This window comes from Lepidothrix coronata, unplaced genomic scaffold (assembly GCF_001604755.1).
Source record: "Lepidothrix coronata isolate B3197 unplaced genomic scaffold, Lepidothrix_coronata-1.0 Scaffold86, whole genome shotgun sequence".
NCBI lineage: Eukaryota > Metazoa > Chordata > Aves > Passeriformes > Pipridae > Lepidothrix > Lepidothrix coronata.
This window is the reverse complement of record NW_016690266.1, coordinates 1,203,382-1,223,475: the sequence shown is the minus strand read 5'-3', so window position 1 is coordinate 1,223,475 and position 20,094 is coordinate 1,203,382. Positions and strand designations below refer to the sequence as shown.

The 20,094-nt window shown below is 43.5% G+C and overlaps 1 protein-coding gene across 3 annotated transcripts in view; it reads left to right on the top strand.

Moving 5' to 3' along the window:
• The first annotated feature begins 11,490 nt into the window (after positions 1-11,490).
• OSBPL11 (oxysterol binding protein like 11) overlaps positions 11,491-20,094 on the top strand; it is a 40,422-nt gene continuing 31,818 nt past the window's right edge. Inside the window, exon 1 of one of the 3 annotated variants that reach the window (XM_017820877.1) lies at positions 11,491-11,532. Coding sequence is in view for 1 of the 3 variants with exons in the window: in XM_017820876.1 (XP_017676365.1) it covers positions 12,315-12,406 (92 nt within the window). In the remaining 2 variants the exon portion in view is untranslated. Of the gene's footprint in view, positions 11,533-12,243; positions 12,407-18,615; positions 18,692-20,094 lie in introns of those variants that run through there. The other 2 variants (XM_017820876.1, XM_017820878.1) reach the window with 2 other exon arrangements.

The following is a 20,094-nucleotide window of genomic DNA, read 5'->3' as shown; positions in this document are numbered from 1 at the left end:
TGAGGAGCCCACCAGGGAAGGGGTGAGTGCATTTGCAGAGCCAGATTCAGCTGATAAATCATCAACTACATCACAGTTCCTAACATGGGACATCAAATATAAGTTATCTGCAAGAAAGGACAAATCAGAATGTTGGTCCATTTCCCCTACACGGTTTAATCATGCATAACACCCTACAAATGAGCACATTTTACCTCTCAGCCCTTTAGTACAGCCTGTCTCCTCTTCAAAATGTCCTTTCTCTAATTTTTGAGCCAAAGAGCTGCATTTGCCACCTTGCACTCCTGCTTCCTCTCATCCTGCTGTGCCCAGGCTCCCTGCCCCACCGGGGTGCTGTAGGCTCAGCAGTGACCACATCTGCTGCCCTCGCACCAGGGCTTGGCTCAGTGGGTTCCTGGCTCCATGGGACACGGATTCTTGACACTGTCATTCATTGAGGGAGGCTGGCTGCCAGCTTTGGAGAAGCCTGTGGGTGTTTCTGGAGGTACACATATGTTCATCTCACCTGCTGTTAGCTTTGTTGGCTATTTGGTGCATCCTTATGGTGATGAGTTTGGGGACTTAGAGGAAAAAAAAAGGGTAAACCCCTGCAAAACAGTATTTTGAAAAAATTACTGGGAGAGGTTGCTGAAGAAGAAGGTGTAGCTGGGACCCTGGGCATGTGTGAAGCCTGATGGGGTCTGCAAAAAGAAGCATTACCTGGAAGCACAGTTTGAGCACAGACAAGGGACAAGAGCCTTTCTCTGGTTCCAGGTACATTTTCTCCATTCTCCTGCTTGTTCATCATGATTTGCTTCTTCCTCTGTTCCTTCACTCTCTTCTCCCTTTAACTCACATTCCCCTTGTGAAGAAAATCTAAAGTGGGGGTGAGGAGGGGCCATCATCCTTCTTGCCCCCTCCAGCCCCTGAGACTTTTTTGCTTGTTGCAAGCTCTCCTGTGCTGGTGAGTCCCCAGGCCCCATGGAGGGGACACACTTACCAGAGCACTGGCTTCTGCAACTAATGCATAGCAGAGAAAATGTCCCTCTTCTGTACAGTAAATAAGTATTGCAAACTGTAACAGTTTCATTTAAATTAATGTGGAAGCTTTTAATTACAAAGGGGAACTGTATCAGTTCAGTGGCCTCCGGACTGATGGATTTATGTGCCTCCACATTCCAGTTGCACTGATCATTTGGTGGGTGCACAGAAGCTGGCAGGGGTGAAACTGGCAGGGGACAAGCAGACAGATGGATACGGCGGCACTTGTGAAGAGCAGAGGACACAGCCTGGGACTGTGAGTGCACGCATTAGCTTATCCATCTGTGACACTAATTGGCTGTGGAAGTAGGTAACTTGTGCTGCTGCTGAACTCTCCTCTGGATTCATGCCGTCACTGCTCCATGGAGATGGATAGAGAAGCGTTCACTTCCAAAGGACATTTCAGGTGGTCTGCAGCAAATTTTACTTGTCAGGTTCAGATGTCAAGGCTGTCTTTGTGGCAGTGTTGTGTGGGGACAAAGAATGGCCCCGAGAAATGGGTCCTTTGTCAGATTACAGAGCCCTGGAGCCACATAACACACGCTGGCGGATGCTGACGATGGTTGTTTTATCAGGCAGTGAGGAGGATCTGCTCTTTCCCATGAAGGCTCCATGTTTGTTTTTCACATAAGCCCAGGAAGCTATCTCTGAAGTGTGAGTCATTGGTACGTAACAGACATAAAAACTCAGTCTGCATAACAGGGAGCCTAAAGACAACTCTCTCAAGGCCACCCCCACCCAAGCTCACCTGATCTTCTGCACCTAATGGGTCATGCACACGCAGCAGCCAGAGATTACACAGCTGAATAGTTTTCCTCTGCAAATGGAAAAACCTCACTTTCAGTGCAGCAAATCCAGGGCAGCCAATGGGAGTTTTTTCTATGCCAGGTGTGGCTTCTTTCTGTGGTGGCAATGCAATCTCTGAATACCCTCAAAAACGTGACTGAGAAATGTCAAACTCAGTATCCACCTTAAAACTGGTTAGGTTTTTTGCCCCCTCTTCTCCTACTGTGACGCTGTTTGAGAGCATTACTCTCACAGTGAGAGCCCTTCTCCCTGTTTCATATCCAACTTATGCCCATCTGCTCTTAGCACAAGCACTGTCTATACATGTGAGTGATTCTTCTCCCCTGGTGCTTATTTTCCCTCTCTGCCTGCCTAAACCCCAAATGTATTTACAGAGAGGAATCAGATCCCATCTCACCAATCATTTTGCCAAGCTCAGCAAGACATGCTCTCTGTCTATTCCTCTGATTATCTGGATGTCACTTCTCTGTACCGGTTCCAGAATGAGTTCAGGCTTGCTGAACACCAGTAACCCAAATGATGTCCAAATATTTCAGCTGAATTTTAGCCAGTGTTTTGTATATATTTACTTTCTCTTCTTGAAAATACATGGCTTGCTACATGTAAGACTGCATTTATCTTTTTAATAACTATATCCTGCACATGCTCCTCCTCTTCTGTTGTTCACAGTGGATAAATTCTAATTTACAGCAGAAATGTTATCAGTCTCTCAGTACATGTCTCTGTACTGTATGCTGTTACATTTCATCCAATGTCTCTTATTAGGGCATAACATATAATTTGTCCTGTAGGATTTCCTCTCCATTGAAAATATCATCCAACTTTGCCATTAGCAAATTTTGTTACCTCACACAGCAGTTTTCACTCCCAGTTCTCTTGCTTTGTCATTTTACAGTGCTTATGTTAATTCTCATCTTCTTGAGTTTAACTAATAATTTTCTAGGTGATACCAAGTCAAATGCTTTACCAAAGTCCAGGTTGATAAGATTTATTATTTTTCCTTTGTTCATATCTTATCTTATCTTATCTTATCATTATCTTGTCAAAGAAAGATATTGGGTTAGTCTACATATAATGTACCTAGACTACACTTTAACCCATTTTCTGCTTCCTTTCTTCTGTTACTCGTGGCTAACATTTCCTCTAAAAAAGCTTAAAGATTTCAGTGATAGTGATTATTCAGTCTTTAGCAGTGAAAGGTAGAGACCTCTCGAGTTTTGTGGCTGTGTCACACAGTAATTTCCATACCCATGCTCTTTATTCCATTAATTGTGCTGCCTCTGCTCTCTGTAGTTAGTTACATTTTTTTCCTTCTGGAGTCTGAAGCAATATATTCCTTTAGCTTTTAGGTATCTGCTGTGCTGTTGTTGTGGGCAATACTTTCCTTTGTTTCCTTTGCAATCACGCAGCTAAACCCTTTATGCTTCTGTTTTGCTTCCCTGTGCAGGTCTGGGGTTTTTTTTGATTTTGAGCTGCACCTTTAACTTTGGGTGTTTGAATGACAGTTTTCTCTGCATATCACTCCCTTCTCCTTTTTTTCTCTAGACTTTCTGCATATTCCTGAGATGTCCTGCACTGTCTGCATCCTGTGAAGTAAGATTCAAGGAGCCTGTTCTGTCTTTTGACTACTTGAAAGCAAAGCAGAGTAGGAATTTAGCACTTCCTGGGTCGTGACCAGACAGTAACACTCCTCAGCATCTTAAGGAATGAAGGCTTCAGGGTTTAGGGGACGATGAGCTGAAAATTAAAGTTTTCTTTTTCTTTTCTTTTTTCTTTCCCAAACCTTGTGGGCTAATGTCAGTAGGACTCAAACATTTAATTTCCTCACCTGTGAAGCTATAGGTAAAGTTAAAGTTGAGGTAGGTCTGGAGTTTAGAACAAGGGTTCCCAATTTCTGCCTGAGTGCGTGAGAGGAGCTCATCTATTGTGAGTGTCCACAAAATCCTTTCTCTGGTTGAGGTCTGCAGACCATAAAAAATCTGCCACTTCAGTTCTGCCCAAACAGCAAGCACCACACCTGACCTTAACCTTACACTAGACAGCCTGATGGACTGCACTGGCCTCAAAATTACTTGGACATCACGGGCCCCTTCATTTTCCACTGGAAAATTTTTGCACATATGCTTTCCCTGAATTATATTCAAAATGGAAGATTTGCATGGTTTTAAATGTAATTTGTATGCTTAATTAATTTAAATTATTGATAGCAAATAATAACCATTTATATTGAGGTATCATGTAATATATCAAAAAAGCTTTTCCTGGATGTTAGGTACAAATAAATAATGTCAGTTTGTGCCCCTAAGAGCTGAAGGCCCAAAATACTTAGAGCTTTACAGCTTCCACACAGACTTCTTGCAGTCTGCTTTTATTGACTCATGGGATCTAGAAAACAAATCAACAGTGAAGTTTTTACTCCACTTATTTCATTAGTTGAATTTTCTGCTGCAGGTTCTGATCAGATTATATAGGAAGAACTTTTTTTTTTCACACTTAAATTAGTTCTCCAACAAGGTACTTAGCAGAAAACAAGACTGGATTTTAGCTCTATAGAAATCTACATAATTCCAAGTAATTTAAGGAATTTAAGCAGAACAGACTGAGAAGCCAATTGTAAACCATCTGTACTCCCTAGGACTTTCTGTAATCCAACAGAGAAGTTTTTCAGGAGAAGCAACAGGATTATAGCAGAACTGGAAAATGCATTTGCCAGAGAGAAACAGTATTGGTAACTTAATTTTTTATTAAATAGATATCAAACTCCAGGCAACTGACCTACAAAGACATTCCAGAAACCAAATATACCCACTCTGTAGGCAGCACAGACTGCAGTGAGAAGGAAGGATATAATTTGGAAATTTTGAAGTAAATCCAGAATTGATCAGAGTGTGCAGATACAAGTAGGGCATCTGTTAATGAGAACAGCTTGGTATCAGTATCCCTAAAGCAGAGCTTACATGGAAACACCGCAGTCAAATTATGGACTATGTAGGTTTGCCCACAAAAATTACCAAGTGCTTTGGCTTGATTTCCAGACTGAACTTGTTAACATGACACACCTGGAAATGGCATTTGCAACTGAGATAACAAGCATCTAGACGTGATAACGGAGATTTACAGCAGATGGAGAGATACTCATGTTGCCATAGGAACCATGCAGGAAAAGTGTGTAGGAGTAAAGTATGGCACAGAAAAGCATCTGGGAGAAAGGGTTGGTGACTGAAGAACTGAACTCACTCAGCAGCTCTTAAGGTTAGATGACACATTAATAAGAACATATTAGTTTTTCAGGATATTGAGAATCATGGAGGAAAGGAGTCCTAACAGCGAGCTGCAGAACAGATGAAGGCAGCAATGCCGTGTTGTGCCATAGTGTAGGGCAGAAAAAGTCTCTAGAGAAGGGCTGGAGACAGCCATGAGATGGATGAAAAAGCTGCAAAGCCCCTCAAACACGATGACAGCATGTGACCCCTTATTCCTGCTGAGCACACTCAGGACCCAGCTGGTGGTAAGGGAATGTGCTTGGACTCCTCTCCCAGCAGCAAGTCCATACGTGCTTGGGAAGTGACCCAGTTCAGCTCATTCATTGCCTGCTCACTCTGCCCATGCAGAGAACCTGCTGGATGGTCCCCCAGTGCTGCAGGGCTGACTTCTCTGTGATGGACTCACATGTGGCTACATTTTCTGAAGTAGTCAAGCCCTAAGCAGCCAAATGTGTGGGTTTGAATTCTAGAATTTCCCACACAAAGGGCTTGAGTAGGGGGCTATCTAGAGGAAGTTCCTGTTTCACTCTCTGTTGGGGTGAGTAACATGGCAGAAAAGACCCCCTTGAGCTCAAGGTGAGGAGTCCAGGTAAGGATCATCCCAGGGATTTTGAGGCAAGGCAGAAGGAAAGCCCTTCCATGGTGCAGAAGGACCAGACAGAGGTGACAAGCTCCAGCCATTGCCCTTTGTGCTAGAACAGCCTGCACTCAGCCACAGTGGGTGGTGAGGAAATACCCCGAACTCTGCCTGCACACAAGTTGGAGAGAAAAGGGCAGGGAGGCATCCCTGTGTGACTTGAGCAAGCAAAGGATTGGCACTTGGGAAAGACCCAGGACACATATCCAGCTGTCAGCAGCAGCTCCAGCACACTGCCAGATTAAAGCCACCAATGCTGGGAAGTGATGCAAGGGCAGGGAAAGGGCTTGAAACACAGTGCTCATCCATGGTGTGGCTACAGAAATGTCTCGAACTCTGATTGTAACACAGTTATGTCCTGCTCATGCTGGTGAGCTGCCTCTCCAGGACAAGCTTTAGTCTGTATAGGGAGTTGGAAGGCCCTCCAAGACAGTATAAGTGCTTTGACAGTTCCAGATGGTGAGGCTGGGCACTAGGCAGAGTCGTAGGCTGTCGAGGTCTAGGAGATAAAAGGTGTGATGATTGTAGTTTGTCAGGGTTGAGAGGGATGGAGGGCCATGCCCTTCAGTCTCGTGTGATGGCTCCAGAGCAGTGTCGCTTCTGATATTTTTGCAGCTCCATGGCTGTTGTGATGAGCATGACAGCTCCAGGCTGTGCCACACTGCTCTCCAAACAAAAGCATTAAAGAAAGATTACACAGGCAGCAAAACTCCAAAGAAACCTCTCCGGAGGCAGACGCAAGGTCCTTCAGTCCCATTCTTTGTTGAGTTCCCAGGGCACAGTCCTTTCCTCGGAGGGTGTCTCACAGGGTGGAAGCTACTGGGATTACAGTCCCAGCTTCCAGCCAGACTGAGCCCTTGCTGCTGCCCCAATTTCCATTTCCATGTTTGGACTGTGTAGGATTGAGGCAATGCTGGACCCTGGAGCATGACTCAATGCAAAGTCACACTGAGTGCAGCTCAAAACGATGCCAAATGTGAGTGGGAAGGATGTGAATGGGTCATGGACAGGGAAGGAAATTTTGTAGGCAATGTGAGCTGCTGTGCTGTGTAAGTTTGCTGCTTTCAGCTACACCTACATTACAGCAGGATTGATAGGGACTGATAGAGAAGAACAAGGAAATCAGGAGATGATTGACAGTGATTGAAAAGCCCAAAAGAAAAAGGGTTTTGAATCATTAAAACTACAGAAGGATTAATTAAAACCATTAAAAGCAAGCACCAGAAATCCAGTGTTTCATACAAATTACAGCAAATCCACAGACCCAGGAACTCAGTGATAATTGTAAAGCTCTGAAATCAAGAAATTCACAATGTAAAATACTCTGGTGGGTGAAACAGCTTGTGCTACATTCACCTAAACTTATTGGCCATTTTCACCTACAGCCAGGAGAATACAGCCATGTGTTCAGTGTGTTGAAGGAGAAAGGCTGTTTATTTTAACCAAACTTCCTTTCTTATTCCTGTGTCACAGCACCTATAGTTTTAGTAGGCAGGTATCTTTTATTCTTGGCAAGAATAGGAAGTTCTTTCATGTTCATCACCCAGAAGACACCAGAAAACATTGTTTCCCAGACTATTAACAGTATCAGTTCATAGTAGTATCAGAAGTATCAGTTGCCTTGAGAAAGAATCTATCCCAGTAACAATTGTCCAATTAAAAAATGCAGACGAGAAGCTTTGCTAGCAATGTTCCTTTGTGTCATTCTCTCATCCTCCAGCACCTCCCCCAGTTCAGCAATGATTATAAGAAGTCGCACTTCTGCAGTAACGGCAGCTACACTTTTGGCTCTTTTCCCAGGTTTGATGCCATTCCTCCGCAAGCCTGTAGAGGACGTAGCTCCCTTAGCAGACAGGAACAGTAATAGCGATGTCTTCTGTTGCCCAGGTACCAGAGTGGAACACAGATTTAAAACTGTTAAACTTGGTCTCATCCAAAGATACTTACTAGGTCAGGAAAAAAATCCTGTCCGATCAACAAGGGAGTGGTAGAAAACTTGTATCGTTATTTTTTAAAATATTACACTTTTTTTTTTTTTTTAAGGACACGGTGATGAAAAATATGCTGACATTTAGAGCTTTTACTCTTTGAACATAGATAGACCTTGCTGCTCTGAAGAAATTATACTGATCTGAAGAAATGTTAAGCATGTTAAATGGCTTTAAACTGAAAGAGAGTAGGTTTAGATTAGATATTAGAACGAAATTCTTTACTGTGAGGGTGGTGAGGCCCTGGCACAGATTGCCCGGAGAAGTCGTAGATGCCTCATCCCTGGAAGTGCTCAAGGCCAGGTTGGATGGAGCTCTGAGAAACCTGGTCTAGTGCAAGGTGTCACTGCTCCTGGCAGGGGTTACAGTGAGAGGATCTTTAGGGTCCTTTCCAATCCAAGCCATTCTATGATTCTATAATTCTATGTATAGCCAGAGTATAAACTTTGAAAGAAATCAACAAGAGTTGTTTTGGGTTTGATCAGATCCTGGTCAGTTTCCTGAAATTAACAGAATGATGAATGAACAGAATGAAAATTTGGCAAATTTGTTTTTACCTGAGTTATAATCAAATGCAATTCACTTCAGCTTGTAGCCATAATCAGGCTTACAAGGATTTTATTTGACAAACGCTGGCAAACATATGTTATCCTATTCACACGTTTCTCCTCCGGATCTACAGCTCTTCCTCATTTCTTCCTCCAGACCAGGAATTCGCAGCCAGTGGCAAGGCTTTGGCAGGCTGCAGGCAGGGCACAGCTGCAGGACCCCAATGCTCACCCTCTGCTGCACTCACAAGGGCCAGGGTGGGATCTGGGTCATTTTGAACCACTAAATTATAACTGGGGAAGTGAAGAGAGCAGTGAACTGAACACAAGCTATAATTAGTAGCACCCATAAACTAAAGAGAAAAGGCGGCTTGAAGTGTGTAAGCCCTTAGCAAACATGGTTGAGTTGTCAGCCTTTCTGTGCTATTCAGCATTTTGTCAATGCCATCTTACGAGAGCCTCTGGTACTGCACGTGCAGTGCCTTTTTTTAAGAGAAAAAAACTAAATGCACTGAGTAAGAAAAGCTGAGTTCACCACCCAGTGCTCAGGGGCTGCACAAACATGCACTAAAGATCTCAGGCCTGTCTGGGGTGTTGGAGGCGTTCTGGGTGGAGGAACATCCACTGACCACCTGTGATGGTTACGAAGGTCTAGCATGGGTGAAGCTATGTCTCTGCTGGAACCGGTTGTCCTCAAACAGTGGGGAAACAAAGTACACGAGTGTACTTCAAATTTGCTTCAAATTTTCCCAGGAAAATTTCAGTGGGAAATTTCAGGGGTATTGGCATGCATTATGATACCATGCGATTATATTATAATTTTAATAGAAATGTGAAGTGATTGGCAGAGCGGGAACCAACATGTTTGGAGGGCAAGAAGAGACCAGTTCTGGCCAAAATTTTCTCTGATGGACAACATTACTCTGCTGATCTGTTCACCTGCAGGTCCAGAGGAGAAAAATGCAGCTGAGAAAGCCTTTTTTTTTTTTTTGCTTACAGTGACAAGTGTACTTCTAAAAAGGCAGAAGTGGTGGATTTTATGTCTGTGCAGTGGTAATATCTTATGTCCCTTTAAGAGAATTCTAGGTATAGATGCCACAGGCACCTGCTGTCTGATAGCAGAATTTGTGTGCTTGGCAGGGAGGTATGGATATGTGCTAATTTAGAGCCAGATTAAAGCTTGTAAATATATTTTAAAGACATGATGCTCATATGGTACTGTGGCCCTTTGCTGGCCAAAGGCAAAGATGATTTGAATGTCACTGGGAAAATGCTGGTAGGAGATGGAAAGGCCAGGGCGGCTATCATGGGGTAAAGAGCTGCTACCAGGGGAGGTGCTGTAGGAAAATAAACTGTTTGTATGAAATATACTCTGCTTTACATTTTTGCTTCTATGTATTATTCTCATACAGAGAATTTTTAGCATCTTTTGCGTTATGGTTGTTTACAGTCTTATAGGTGTATAATAAGAGCTGGAGAACAGAGGAGGGAGTTTGGATGAGACGTGGAGCAGAACCACAATCTCGCTAACCACAGTCATGCCTGATTCTGCCTTCCTCTTCTTCCTATGCAGATTGATTAAAGCCAGAAGGAGGATTCTCTGCCCCTGATTTTAAGAAATAACACTGGCGCAGTCAGTGAAGTTTGGGTTGTCCAAAAGCCATGCCTGCCCTGAAAGATTAAACACAACCAGACCAACCTCTCCCAGTTAGCTCTGCTGTCATTCCAAGAAGGAAAAATGCAGTACTTGGGATGAAAAATAGAAGGGAAAAAGGGGTTTTCTCTCGAGGCCATGCCATGGCATCACTTGGTGCATGAAGTGTTCAGTTTGACCCTGTTTTATGGGTTTCTGTGACAGCAGCCAGCAAGATCCGAGCTGGCACATCCCCAGTGTATACAACACAGCTCAGATCCCTCACTCCTCTCAGTCATCTCTCATTTTGAGGGGAGAATTCCTGTAGCCCTGATATGGGAAAATGACTGGAGGTAAGATTATCTTTACAGTAAGATTACTGTTACGGAAATTATAGGGGGAAATACGGTTGCTACTCCCTGGATGGAATGTGGTCAACATACCTGGCCACCCACAACACAATCTTAGGGGGACTAAACAGAGAGTGGAGCAAAGAGGAGACACCTCAGCTGGGCTCTGTCAAAACCCCTGCACAGAAGGGAACTCGGTGGTACTTTCTAGCTGATGAGCCACACAGAAGCTGAAAACCAAGGGAGATAATGGAAGATGTCCTGCTGTTGAATCAGCAAACACAGCAAAATTACTCTCCTTGGACAGACATATGTCCAGACTAGCCTGAGATACCTGCCTCCAAGGTGCAACCAGCCCTCACTAAGATGCATGACTAAAGTCATTCAGGCTACGCCTGAATGTAAAGAGTAGTATAAAATTTATGTAAGTTAAGAATATAAATATAAGAATATAAAAGCATATATAAGTTAAAAATGAGGAGAATCACAGAATAATAGAATATGCCGAGTTGCAAGTTAGAGGACTCCATCAATAACCTCTGGGACCAGTGAATAGGCTGAACCTGTGTTCTCCCTATAGGAACACCTATTGTGTAAGAAGCGTACTCTACGTACACTGAACGATTATCTCGAGCTAACTTTTGTTAGGGATTAGAGCTTGTTAGGATGGTCCTTTGAATTAGCGAAGTGCTTTGAATGCGTTTTTGCGGTCAGATACTATCACCGGCAATCCCCAAACCTTAAGCTGTCACGATGTTATTAATAAAGGCTGTCATTCCGTAATGTGATCTGTTCAAGGGCGCTGACAGCCTAACGACACATGAAGGCTTTGAGGAAATTCCCCCTCTTCCCCTGACGCCCGAGTCTGAGGAGCTCCCTCAAGTTTGCGAGCACTGCCCGCACTAAAGATGGCGGCGGCGCTGACCCGGAAGGGGCGGTGGGGCCAGGCCGGGTGAGGGAGCGGGAGGGCGGGATCGCCCATCCCGGCGCGGCCGTGCGGGAGCCCGGCCGGCCCAGCCCAGCCCATCCCGGCGCGGCCGAGCGGGGCGCGGAGGTGCCGGCGGCCGCCGCCATCGCAGCCCGCATGGGGCGGGCTCGCTCCGTGCGCCGGGGCCGGGGGCGCCGCTGAGGGGCGGCAGCCGCGGTGCCATGCAGGGCGCGGACCCCGCAGCGGCCATGAAGGGGCCGGAGGGCGAGGGCAAGACGGAGCCGCTGCCGGCGGCGGGGCAGAGCGGCGGCAGGAGCGGCGGCGGCCGCGGCAGCGGCAGCAAGGGCTGGCAGTACAGGTGGGCGTGGGGCGCGGTGAGCGGCGGCGGGCCCGGGAGCGCTGCCCGGGCTGCCCCGGCGCTGGTGGGCGGCGCGGCTGCCCCGGCTGCAGCCCCCCGGCATCCGCAGCACCGCCGGGCGCGGTGCGGGGGCACTCGGGCACCCCGTGTCCCTGTGTCCACCGTCCCTGTGGAGACGGCGGGCGGCTCCCGCTCTCCTGTATCAGCACAAAGCTGCCGGGGGATGATGTGCCTTTGCTCCCGCCTCTCAGATCCTCTTTTCCCCTCGCAGAGCGCGGTTTAAAGTTGTTGGGGGGTGGGGGCGCTTCGTCGCTTTCCAGCCTTTCCAGAAAAGCCAAACTTTCTGCCGAGTTTTAGCTCAATGTGTCAACTTAATGGCAGTCTTTTTATTGATGCTTTCTGTTTGTTGCTGATAGCAAAACTGACTGTGTACGGACTTTATGTCTTATCTGACTTGTTTTAAGAACGGCTGCGCTTAGCATAAATCAGGATGATTACTGAGGTACAGCAAGTACAGCAGAAGAGAGATGAGAAAGCCGGAGAAGCTGAGCACGCAGCATTAGTCTGAATTATTTGCCTGTGTGTTTGAGAGATTTGGGGGGTTTCCTTTTTTTTTTTCCCGGTGTGCTTTCTGTTTGAACATATTCCCACTCACACGCTGGCTCTCTAAGACATCTCTTGAGAGATTTCCAAATGTCTGCTCCTAGGTCTCTCATCCTTGACTGGAGTTCTGCCATGTTGCTGTGCTGCTGTTACGTGAAGTTTACACACTTCTCCTTCAAATGGAGACTCCCCAAAGCCGTCATCTGCCAGCCCAGATGGGCTGGCTTGCTGTTCCCTGCGTGTGGAGGGAGCCGGAGAGAGCCGGAGCGTGGTACATCTGCCTGCGCCCAGCGGGACAGAGGGACATGGGATGGCTCAGAGAAAGGAGCACCCAGGCCCAGGCTGTGCAGGAACCAAGTGCCTGGTGCTTTTAATAGGGAGTGAACAGCTCGGTCATTGCTGAGAATCTGGGTCACGAGTAATTTACTTTTCTGGTGACTAAGTGTCTGGAAGAGAAGTGGTGATTTCAGGGTGAATATTTCAGGCTGCTAAATAGGGAAAGCTAATTTTCAGATTTAGTTATTGATTGCCTTATCTTCTGTTTCCTGTTGCTTGCTTTTAAACTTTTTTTTAAAAAAAACTCTGGATTCAAATAGAACTGAATTTTCTAAAGAAAATTGCTATTACTGTAATCAAGCACACACTTACTGTTCATGTGTTCCACATGTGAAACACAGGATTTAGTTTATGCAATCAAAATGGAAGTATTTTATGTTTCTGTGTGGAATTGGAGGCAATGAAAGGGATGAGATACCTGATTTGCCTGGATGCCTTTTTGCTGTAGTATGTTTGAGATGGTGGTCACAGTTCAGTGCTGTGCAGTGAAACTCCACTTTTTAAAATTATCCATCCAGGTCTTTAGTTTCTTCTTTTGGTAGGATAAAAGTTGAACTGACTCTGAGTCAGTTTGGTAGCTTGACAGCTCTAAGTGGGAACTGTCCATGTTATTCCTTGTAGCTATCAATATCTTGTTTAATTTGCTGTAATACTCTTAATGCAAATTAGTCTTTCTTATTTGTTTTATTTCTAGAATATTGGGACAGATTTAATGTACTAATGGTATTATTCTGGACACTTGAGATACCTCGCTGTTAATCTCTGCTGTCTTGGAAATCAATTATTTACTCCTAGATTTGTCTCTATATCTAATTACTCACAAAATATCACCTTTTCCCCTTGTCCCTGTAGGAAGCTCTCCTGGACAAGATGCTGTAGCTTAGATTTCACTTTGTGAATTACTTCTGTACTAAAATATATTTGACAAAAGAGAGACATCCACCCCCCTCAATGATGAATCAGTGTCCGAAGTATGGGTTTTAGAAATAGGGAACTTTTGGTGGAAGTTTGATCTTTAACTTTTCTAGCTCAGAGTGAGAGTAGGTTGCGGTCACACAGCCTGGCAAGAGTACAGTCCTAAAGTACTTGCTTCACACGGCCCAGGTCTGGTACAGAAGTTTAGTTCTTTACTTGGTGAAGCACCTTGTCAAAACAGCTGTAGCATAGTTGTCAGACAAATGGGAAAACAGGTACTTGATACTTTAATGCTCCAAAAGGGGAATTAAGACTATAGACAAAAAATAAACCTCCAGCACTGCCGGAACCTGAAATAATGAAAACTGAATCTCTCAAAGAGGTGGAATGTCACACATCCTCAGCACAGAGTGAAGTCTAGAAAATAAAAAATGAAGCAGAAAGTCTAACTTTATATTTTGGTAAGAGCTAATAGGGAGATTTTTAAATAGCTGTGATAGAGTTAGACTAAATATTTATCATCGTGGAGAAGAAACAACCAGAGGCTGCCAGACACTTGAGGTGATGTGGTGATACAGCTGAATCTCCCATCAGACTTCCTGCTTGTGGCCTGTGTACTAGTGAGTTTAGGCAGCCAGTACAGGAGTGCCTCTTCTGAAATTTATAAGGGCTTGGTTTCTTCAGAGGATAGGAAGATACTTTTTTTTTTTTTTGACTTACTAGAAGTTGAGTTCTTAAGAAACTGCTCTTTTAGCCATCTGACAGGAAATGATCTTGTTTTCTTGTGCATATATATAATCAGGGTCAGAGAGTGTCTGAGAGCAACCAACCCTTGGCTGCATTTTCCTCACTGGGGTCAGGAACAGCCCAAATGTTAACTTGGGTTTAAGTGGATAAAGAGAACCTGAGAGGCTGTGCTGCACACTGAAGTCTTTAACCCTGTTTTCATTTAGAAAAATGGTTACCAGGAGGAGAGACTTCTGAATAACTTCAAATTATTAAAAAATAACTCGATAAAGTAATTTAAGGTTATAACATTTTCTTTATTTTAACAGTAAGCAAGCTGAGAAGTAAGTATAGCCTTACTCATATAAAGAATTATTTGCATTCAGCAGTTTTGCTCTAGCTCTTGACCATCTTCATTTGGGTTTTGCCTTGCTCTAGGTTAAATGAACAAGAGTAGTTTCAAAGCAGTGAGAGAAAGGTGGCAGGTTTGGCAGGTATGTCTATGACATGTGATTTGTGTTCGTTCAAACAGCACAAAAATGTCTCAAACAGAAAGCACAATCTCTGTCTATGAGCTAGGTGGAGAGCTGATCAGAATACGTGCCAGAGAAGTGTAACAAGTCCTGTCAGCCTGGCTTGAGGGGCTTTCAGATTATTTTGAGAGAATTGACTTGCAATTACTGGTTCTCATTTATCTACAAAATGAGAAGTTCAAAGTGCTGTGGTTGACTAGTGAAACAGGGTAGTCTTTCCCAGTTGGAGACGTGCGAATGTGCTGTCCTCTTATGTTTTGCTTAGTGGTTCTGCTCTCAGATACATAAATCAATTCAGCTGCTATTAAAAGGATTCCCAACATTTCTTCCCTTGCTGGTAGAAATACATGTAAAATGTTCATGAATTTCCCAAATGATTGCTGGTTTTGAAGCTTACAAGTTATATTTCAATACCTATTTGCTTTTTAGTTCTGTGTGTATTTTTGTAGATAGCTGCCTTTGTTCCTTATTTCAGAAATGGTTTTAGCATCAGCTTACTACAGATTTAGCCACTTATAGCTATAAAAATGCTACAGATTGTCTTTTGCTCTTTTTTTAAGGAAGCAGCTAACTTTAGTTAGCTGATCCTGAAAGTTTACTTGAGTGCTTCATCAGGGTGATTCACAGTTGCCAGTTAGTATATAAAGCCATTTGGATAAAAGCAGCTTCAAGGATTAAACTTCCTAGACTGACAGTACTTTTTATTAGTTGGGATTTTTTTTTTCCTTACTAGGAGTGACAATGGCTGGTAAGAAGGTTCCTTGTGCTTGGTGGCTTCTGCTTGTCCTTAATAAGGTTATCAAGTTAAGGCAGAATTCTCTTGCAAAATTACTCCATGTGGCTTTGGGCTGGAGTAAGAGAAAATAAGAGCAGAGAGAGAGTTTTGACAAAAGAGTAACACTAATTTTTTTTGCATCGAATGCAAATGGATGACATGAAACAAATGGAATGGTTGCCAGTCTTCTTTTAAAGGCTTTGTTTTGCAGTTGATACTATGCAAGCACTCTTCATAAATACTAAAAAAACGGAGTTACTGACCTTAATTCAATCTTCTGCATTTTGAGCAGGTCAGCATGTGATAGTGTAACAGAAGAACTGGTAACTGGAACACATGAATATATTTTAATTCTGCATTTTGAGATGATCATGAACTCCATAAAGTGATCCCATATGAAATGCATTTTAAAGACAATGCTTATTTCTGAGTTTGATACCAATTTTTTGAGGGTGACTGATGGTGCTTTGCACTTAAACACGTAGACGTGAAGCATGTGAAACTGAGCTAGACTGTGGAAGTATTTGATTTTTGTTCATGCTATCTTGCCAAAATGATCTAATTAGTAGTAAAAAAGAAACTGATACAGTCTTTAGTGGACGTTGATTAGGATCCTTTGTATTTGGAGTGTCACTGATGTCAGTTGTAAGAAGAGGTGTTGAGTGTTTCTAGTTTCTATGTGTTTCTAGTGATTTCCATGAATGTTTGATCTTGGGAGGATAAATTTCACCTGTTTGGCCTATAAAGCTGAAACCAGCTTGCTTAGAAACAGATACAGGAGGTAATGGCAGCACAGTGTTCAATAATGCTTGGTGTTGCAAACCTCTCCCTTGCTGGTCCTCTGTTCTTGTCTGGGCATCAAATTCATGCTTAGGCTGCAACAGAGAGTGTGAACTGACCTAATTTAGTGGCTCCTGAGAGCAGGCCAGAATTTAAGTTTTAAGTCCCTATCACTTGATAAGTAGAAGAAATACCTCCCAAACCTTCAGGTAAATGTTAGAGTCATCCTAGGACAGTTCTCTCTAATGCTGGTACTCCTAGTGCTTCCTTTTTATTACACACCTCCCTTGTTCTGGGTTTTCTTTTTGCGCTGCTTGAAACAAAATTCTTTGGGATCCTACATGGAATTTGTGTATATTTGCTGTAATCAATAACTGTAAACCTCCTGCTTGTGATGCACAGCTGCAGAGGGAGAGAGAGGCTGTGATTTTGCGATGTCATCTCCCAGGTGGGAGGCCTGGCAAGGGCTGCTCCTGTTTTGACTTTCGCCTGCTCTTGCAGCCCACCCCACTTCCTCAGTATCCTGCTGTCCTAAGAACCTGCTGGCATTGTCACATAGAGATGCCAGCTGCCAAGGGAGATGGCTTTTGTGTTGGCATCTTTTGGGTTGGCTGGTGGCTTTGATGTTAAGCCTGTGTCAAAGTAGATGATCTTCCTTGCTTCTGTTTCTGATGATCCTTGGAGATACCTCAGCACTGCCTTCAGAAAGCCCATGGTGCTCACTTTGACTTGTTGCTCACCTTTTGCAGTGTGATTCTGAATGCTGAAAAGAAGATTTTCTCAAGTGATTGCTGTGAATTTTAGAATTTATTTCTGCAGTTTTATGTGCTCCTTTTTATTACTAAAAATCAGATTAGGACTGCTGTCACATTTGTTTGATACACTGGAGGGAACTGGCTGAAAAACCTGGTGCCTGAATTTCTTTATCCTCATTTGACTCTTTGCTTAAAGAGTATACCATGCTTATAACACTGATTTAGAAATGCTGCACTTCACATAATTTGCTCATTAGAACAGACAAGAAGCTCATATTTAAAGTGATCAGCCAGTTTTATCCATCTCAGTATCCATTCTGTGTTATTAAAAAGTTAAGGTCATCTTTTATCAAGCTGATTTTACAATAGCTGAAGCTCCAGGCACTTCTCAAAAGGGAAGTGAGCCATTTGTGTTCACACATGTATTTACACTTGGAATAATGGGGTTGGAGCAGATGGAAGCTCACATGTGTTGTAAATTAAGACAAGTAAATCTTGGTGTGAGGAGTGGTAAGTGGATAGAGTTGGAGAAACAGGTTTGGTAATTTAAACAGAGGCTTCATGTTGGTTGGTGTTCTAGTAGGGAATATGAGCTCAATTCCTGAACCAGGTGACAAGGTCTGGGTTCCCTTCTCTGCCCCTGTGGCTCCTCAGTGAGCAACTATTAAGAGCATTGTCTCTCTCCTGCTTCTCAGAGCATTCCCATGTTGGACAGGCAGCGGTGTCATATGTGGGAGTTGGTTCTGGCATCACAACGTACTTGTGTTCATGCTGGGATTTCATCTAGAGTTCAAATTAGGCTAAACTGAAGATGCACAAACTTTTGAGTAGTTTTTAAATACCAAATAATTTGTACTTTCCATAGAATAGGTTTCTGCAGGGTGTAATGGCTGTTACAAATGTCTATCCGTCACTAAGTGCAAAGAGTATTTTTCAACTTCACCTTTTCTAGTGCAATTAGTATCAGAGAGTTAATTAAATTGCCTACAACATTAACATCCTGCTTCGCCACACACATTCTCTCCCCAGAGAGAAGATGAAAAACAAACTGCATGTGCCTGACCTAATCACATTGCTTAATGCAGGAGCAGAAAGCACCAGCTGCTGCTGTGAGTTTGAACCTGGGAAGGTTCAAGTGCTTGCTCACCGAGCTGTGAAAATTAAGGCACAAGTGCGATGACCCCTGTTTACTTAAGGATCGTGCCTTGACATGCCCTCTGATCACCTGCCTGTGCTGATGAATTCTTGTAGGGGATCGCTGCCTGCTGGAAATGCTGCCAGACAACCTTCTTTTCAGGGTGCTCGCAAAGCTTGTACCATTTCAGATTTTCTGCACTGTGTGTCTAAAGCTGAAATGGGAAGGGAGGACGGGCTGAGGTTGGGTAGGAAAAATATTGTTTCTTCATGTGTGTTAAGCTGCCAGTCTTGTATTTGACAGCCTGCTTAGGAGCAGGCATGTCAGTGTCAGGGGGAAGGCTTTTTGCTACGGGTACGCATTTTTTCTTTTTCTTTTCAGATGTAAATTTTAGAGTTTCTCAATGAGGCTGGAAATCTTTAATCTTGGTTAATGTTTAGGCATTGCTAGATCAGTTTCCCAAAGAGCCCAGTTCACACTGGAAAAGTTGGTTTCGTTTGTTGCATGGAGGTGCATCAGAAAGCATGAGATCTGCTGGGCGGAACTGCAGGATGCTGTATGAAGGAGGTGGTTTCTGACTCTGGCTCTGACTTCCTCTGTGGTAATACTCATACATTATTAAAACTGCTTTTCCCCTGTGATCACAAACTGTGTTCCTCTTTTTCTTGAATGCCTGGTTTGGAACGGTTGGCTCTGATTTTGCAAAACTTTCAAAGGGTCGTGGCTGCAGCTGAAACCAGCAGAAGCCATGGTTTGAATGTATGAATAAAATAAAATTTGGGCTGCAACTGTCTCAAAGTTATAGAGGCTGAAAATTCACTGTGCCTCAGTTCTCTATATGCAAAATGGAATGATAATGTTTTCATCCTTTTATTGTTCAGTATATGACTCCTTCGTAAGGGTCCATGGCAAGCACAAGAGAAGAAAACCACAAGAAAACTCATTATTAGTGCATAAGTGACAAATGAATAATACCTTATACTCATTGCATGATGAAAAGGAGCACTTTTTTTAATTACCTCTTCTCTGGGAATTGCTGTCCACTTAAAGCATTGTACAAGAAAGTAGTCCTGCTCTCTTTATGTGTTGTCATAATCATAGGTGGTTAACATGTGCTTTCGTAATTAGAGTTTAAACTTTCCTAACATCTTATGCCTCAATTTAAATGTAGGAATATTTTTGTTTAATTTCTCTGTGTCCAAGAATTATAGTATAATTTGGAAAGCCAGCCAACACTACTACATCCTGACTGCTCCCCTAGGTTTGGTCTGACCTGAGAGGTTGCAGAGAGCACATGCTGGTCCATTGGCCAACTAGAAGGCATTTACTTGTGTTGAATCCTGAAATGCGCCACTTGTAACTGTTTGCCAGCTAGACTTCACAGTAATGGCCATTGCTTCTTGAGTCTTGTGGTTCACACAGGTTTTTGTCTGTATTTCTGAATATTTAGATAACATTAATTGACAACAGTCAAGTAAGTGTGTTCTTGCCTGCTTGAAAGGTGGTAATAAATTGTTATGCTCAGTATTGAATCTGAAATGTTGCAAAAATCTGAGGTAGCTGATCAGTGTATTAACTTCCATTTCAGTATTTTATTGCTGCAGAGTCCAGGACAGCAATGTGTACTTGTTAGTATGATCATTTAAAAGTCATAATCAAAAAAAAAAAAAAGTCTCAAACCTGCAAAGGCATACCTGTATATTTCTGGTAGGATAAGAGCTACTAGACTAGAAGCAGAGCAAAATGCCCTGGGATGGAATGTGTAGCAAGCTGAACCATGTTGGACTGTGCCTAAGAGTAACTAAGTGATACAGAGGTTTGCTCCACCACTTCCTGTGGATAGTGCTTACCAGGATGCTTTCTGAGGTGTCATAGGTAGCAGATCGTCAAAAACTGCCAAGATGCTCATCTATCAGTGTTTGCCTTGTCTGTGTTATATCAGTACTGTTCATGGGGCAGAACAGCTTTAAGTTGACTGCTTGAGCTTTCTGAAACTAGACATCA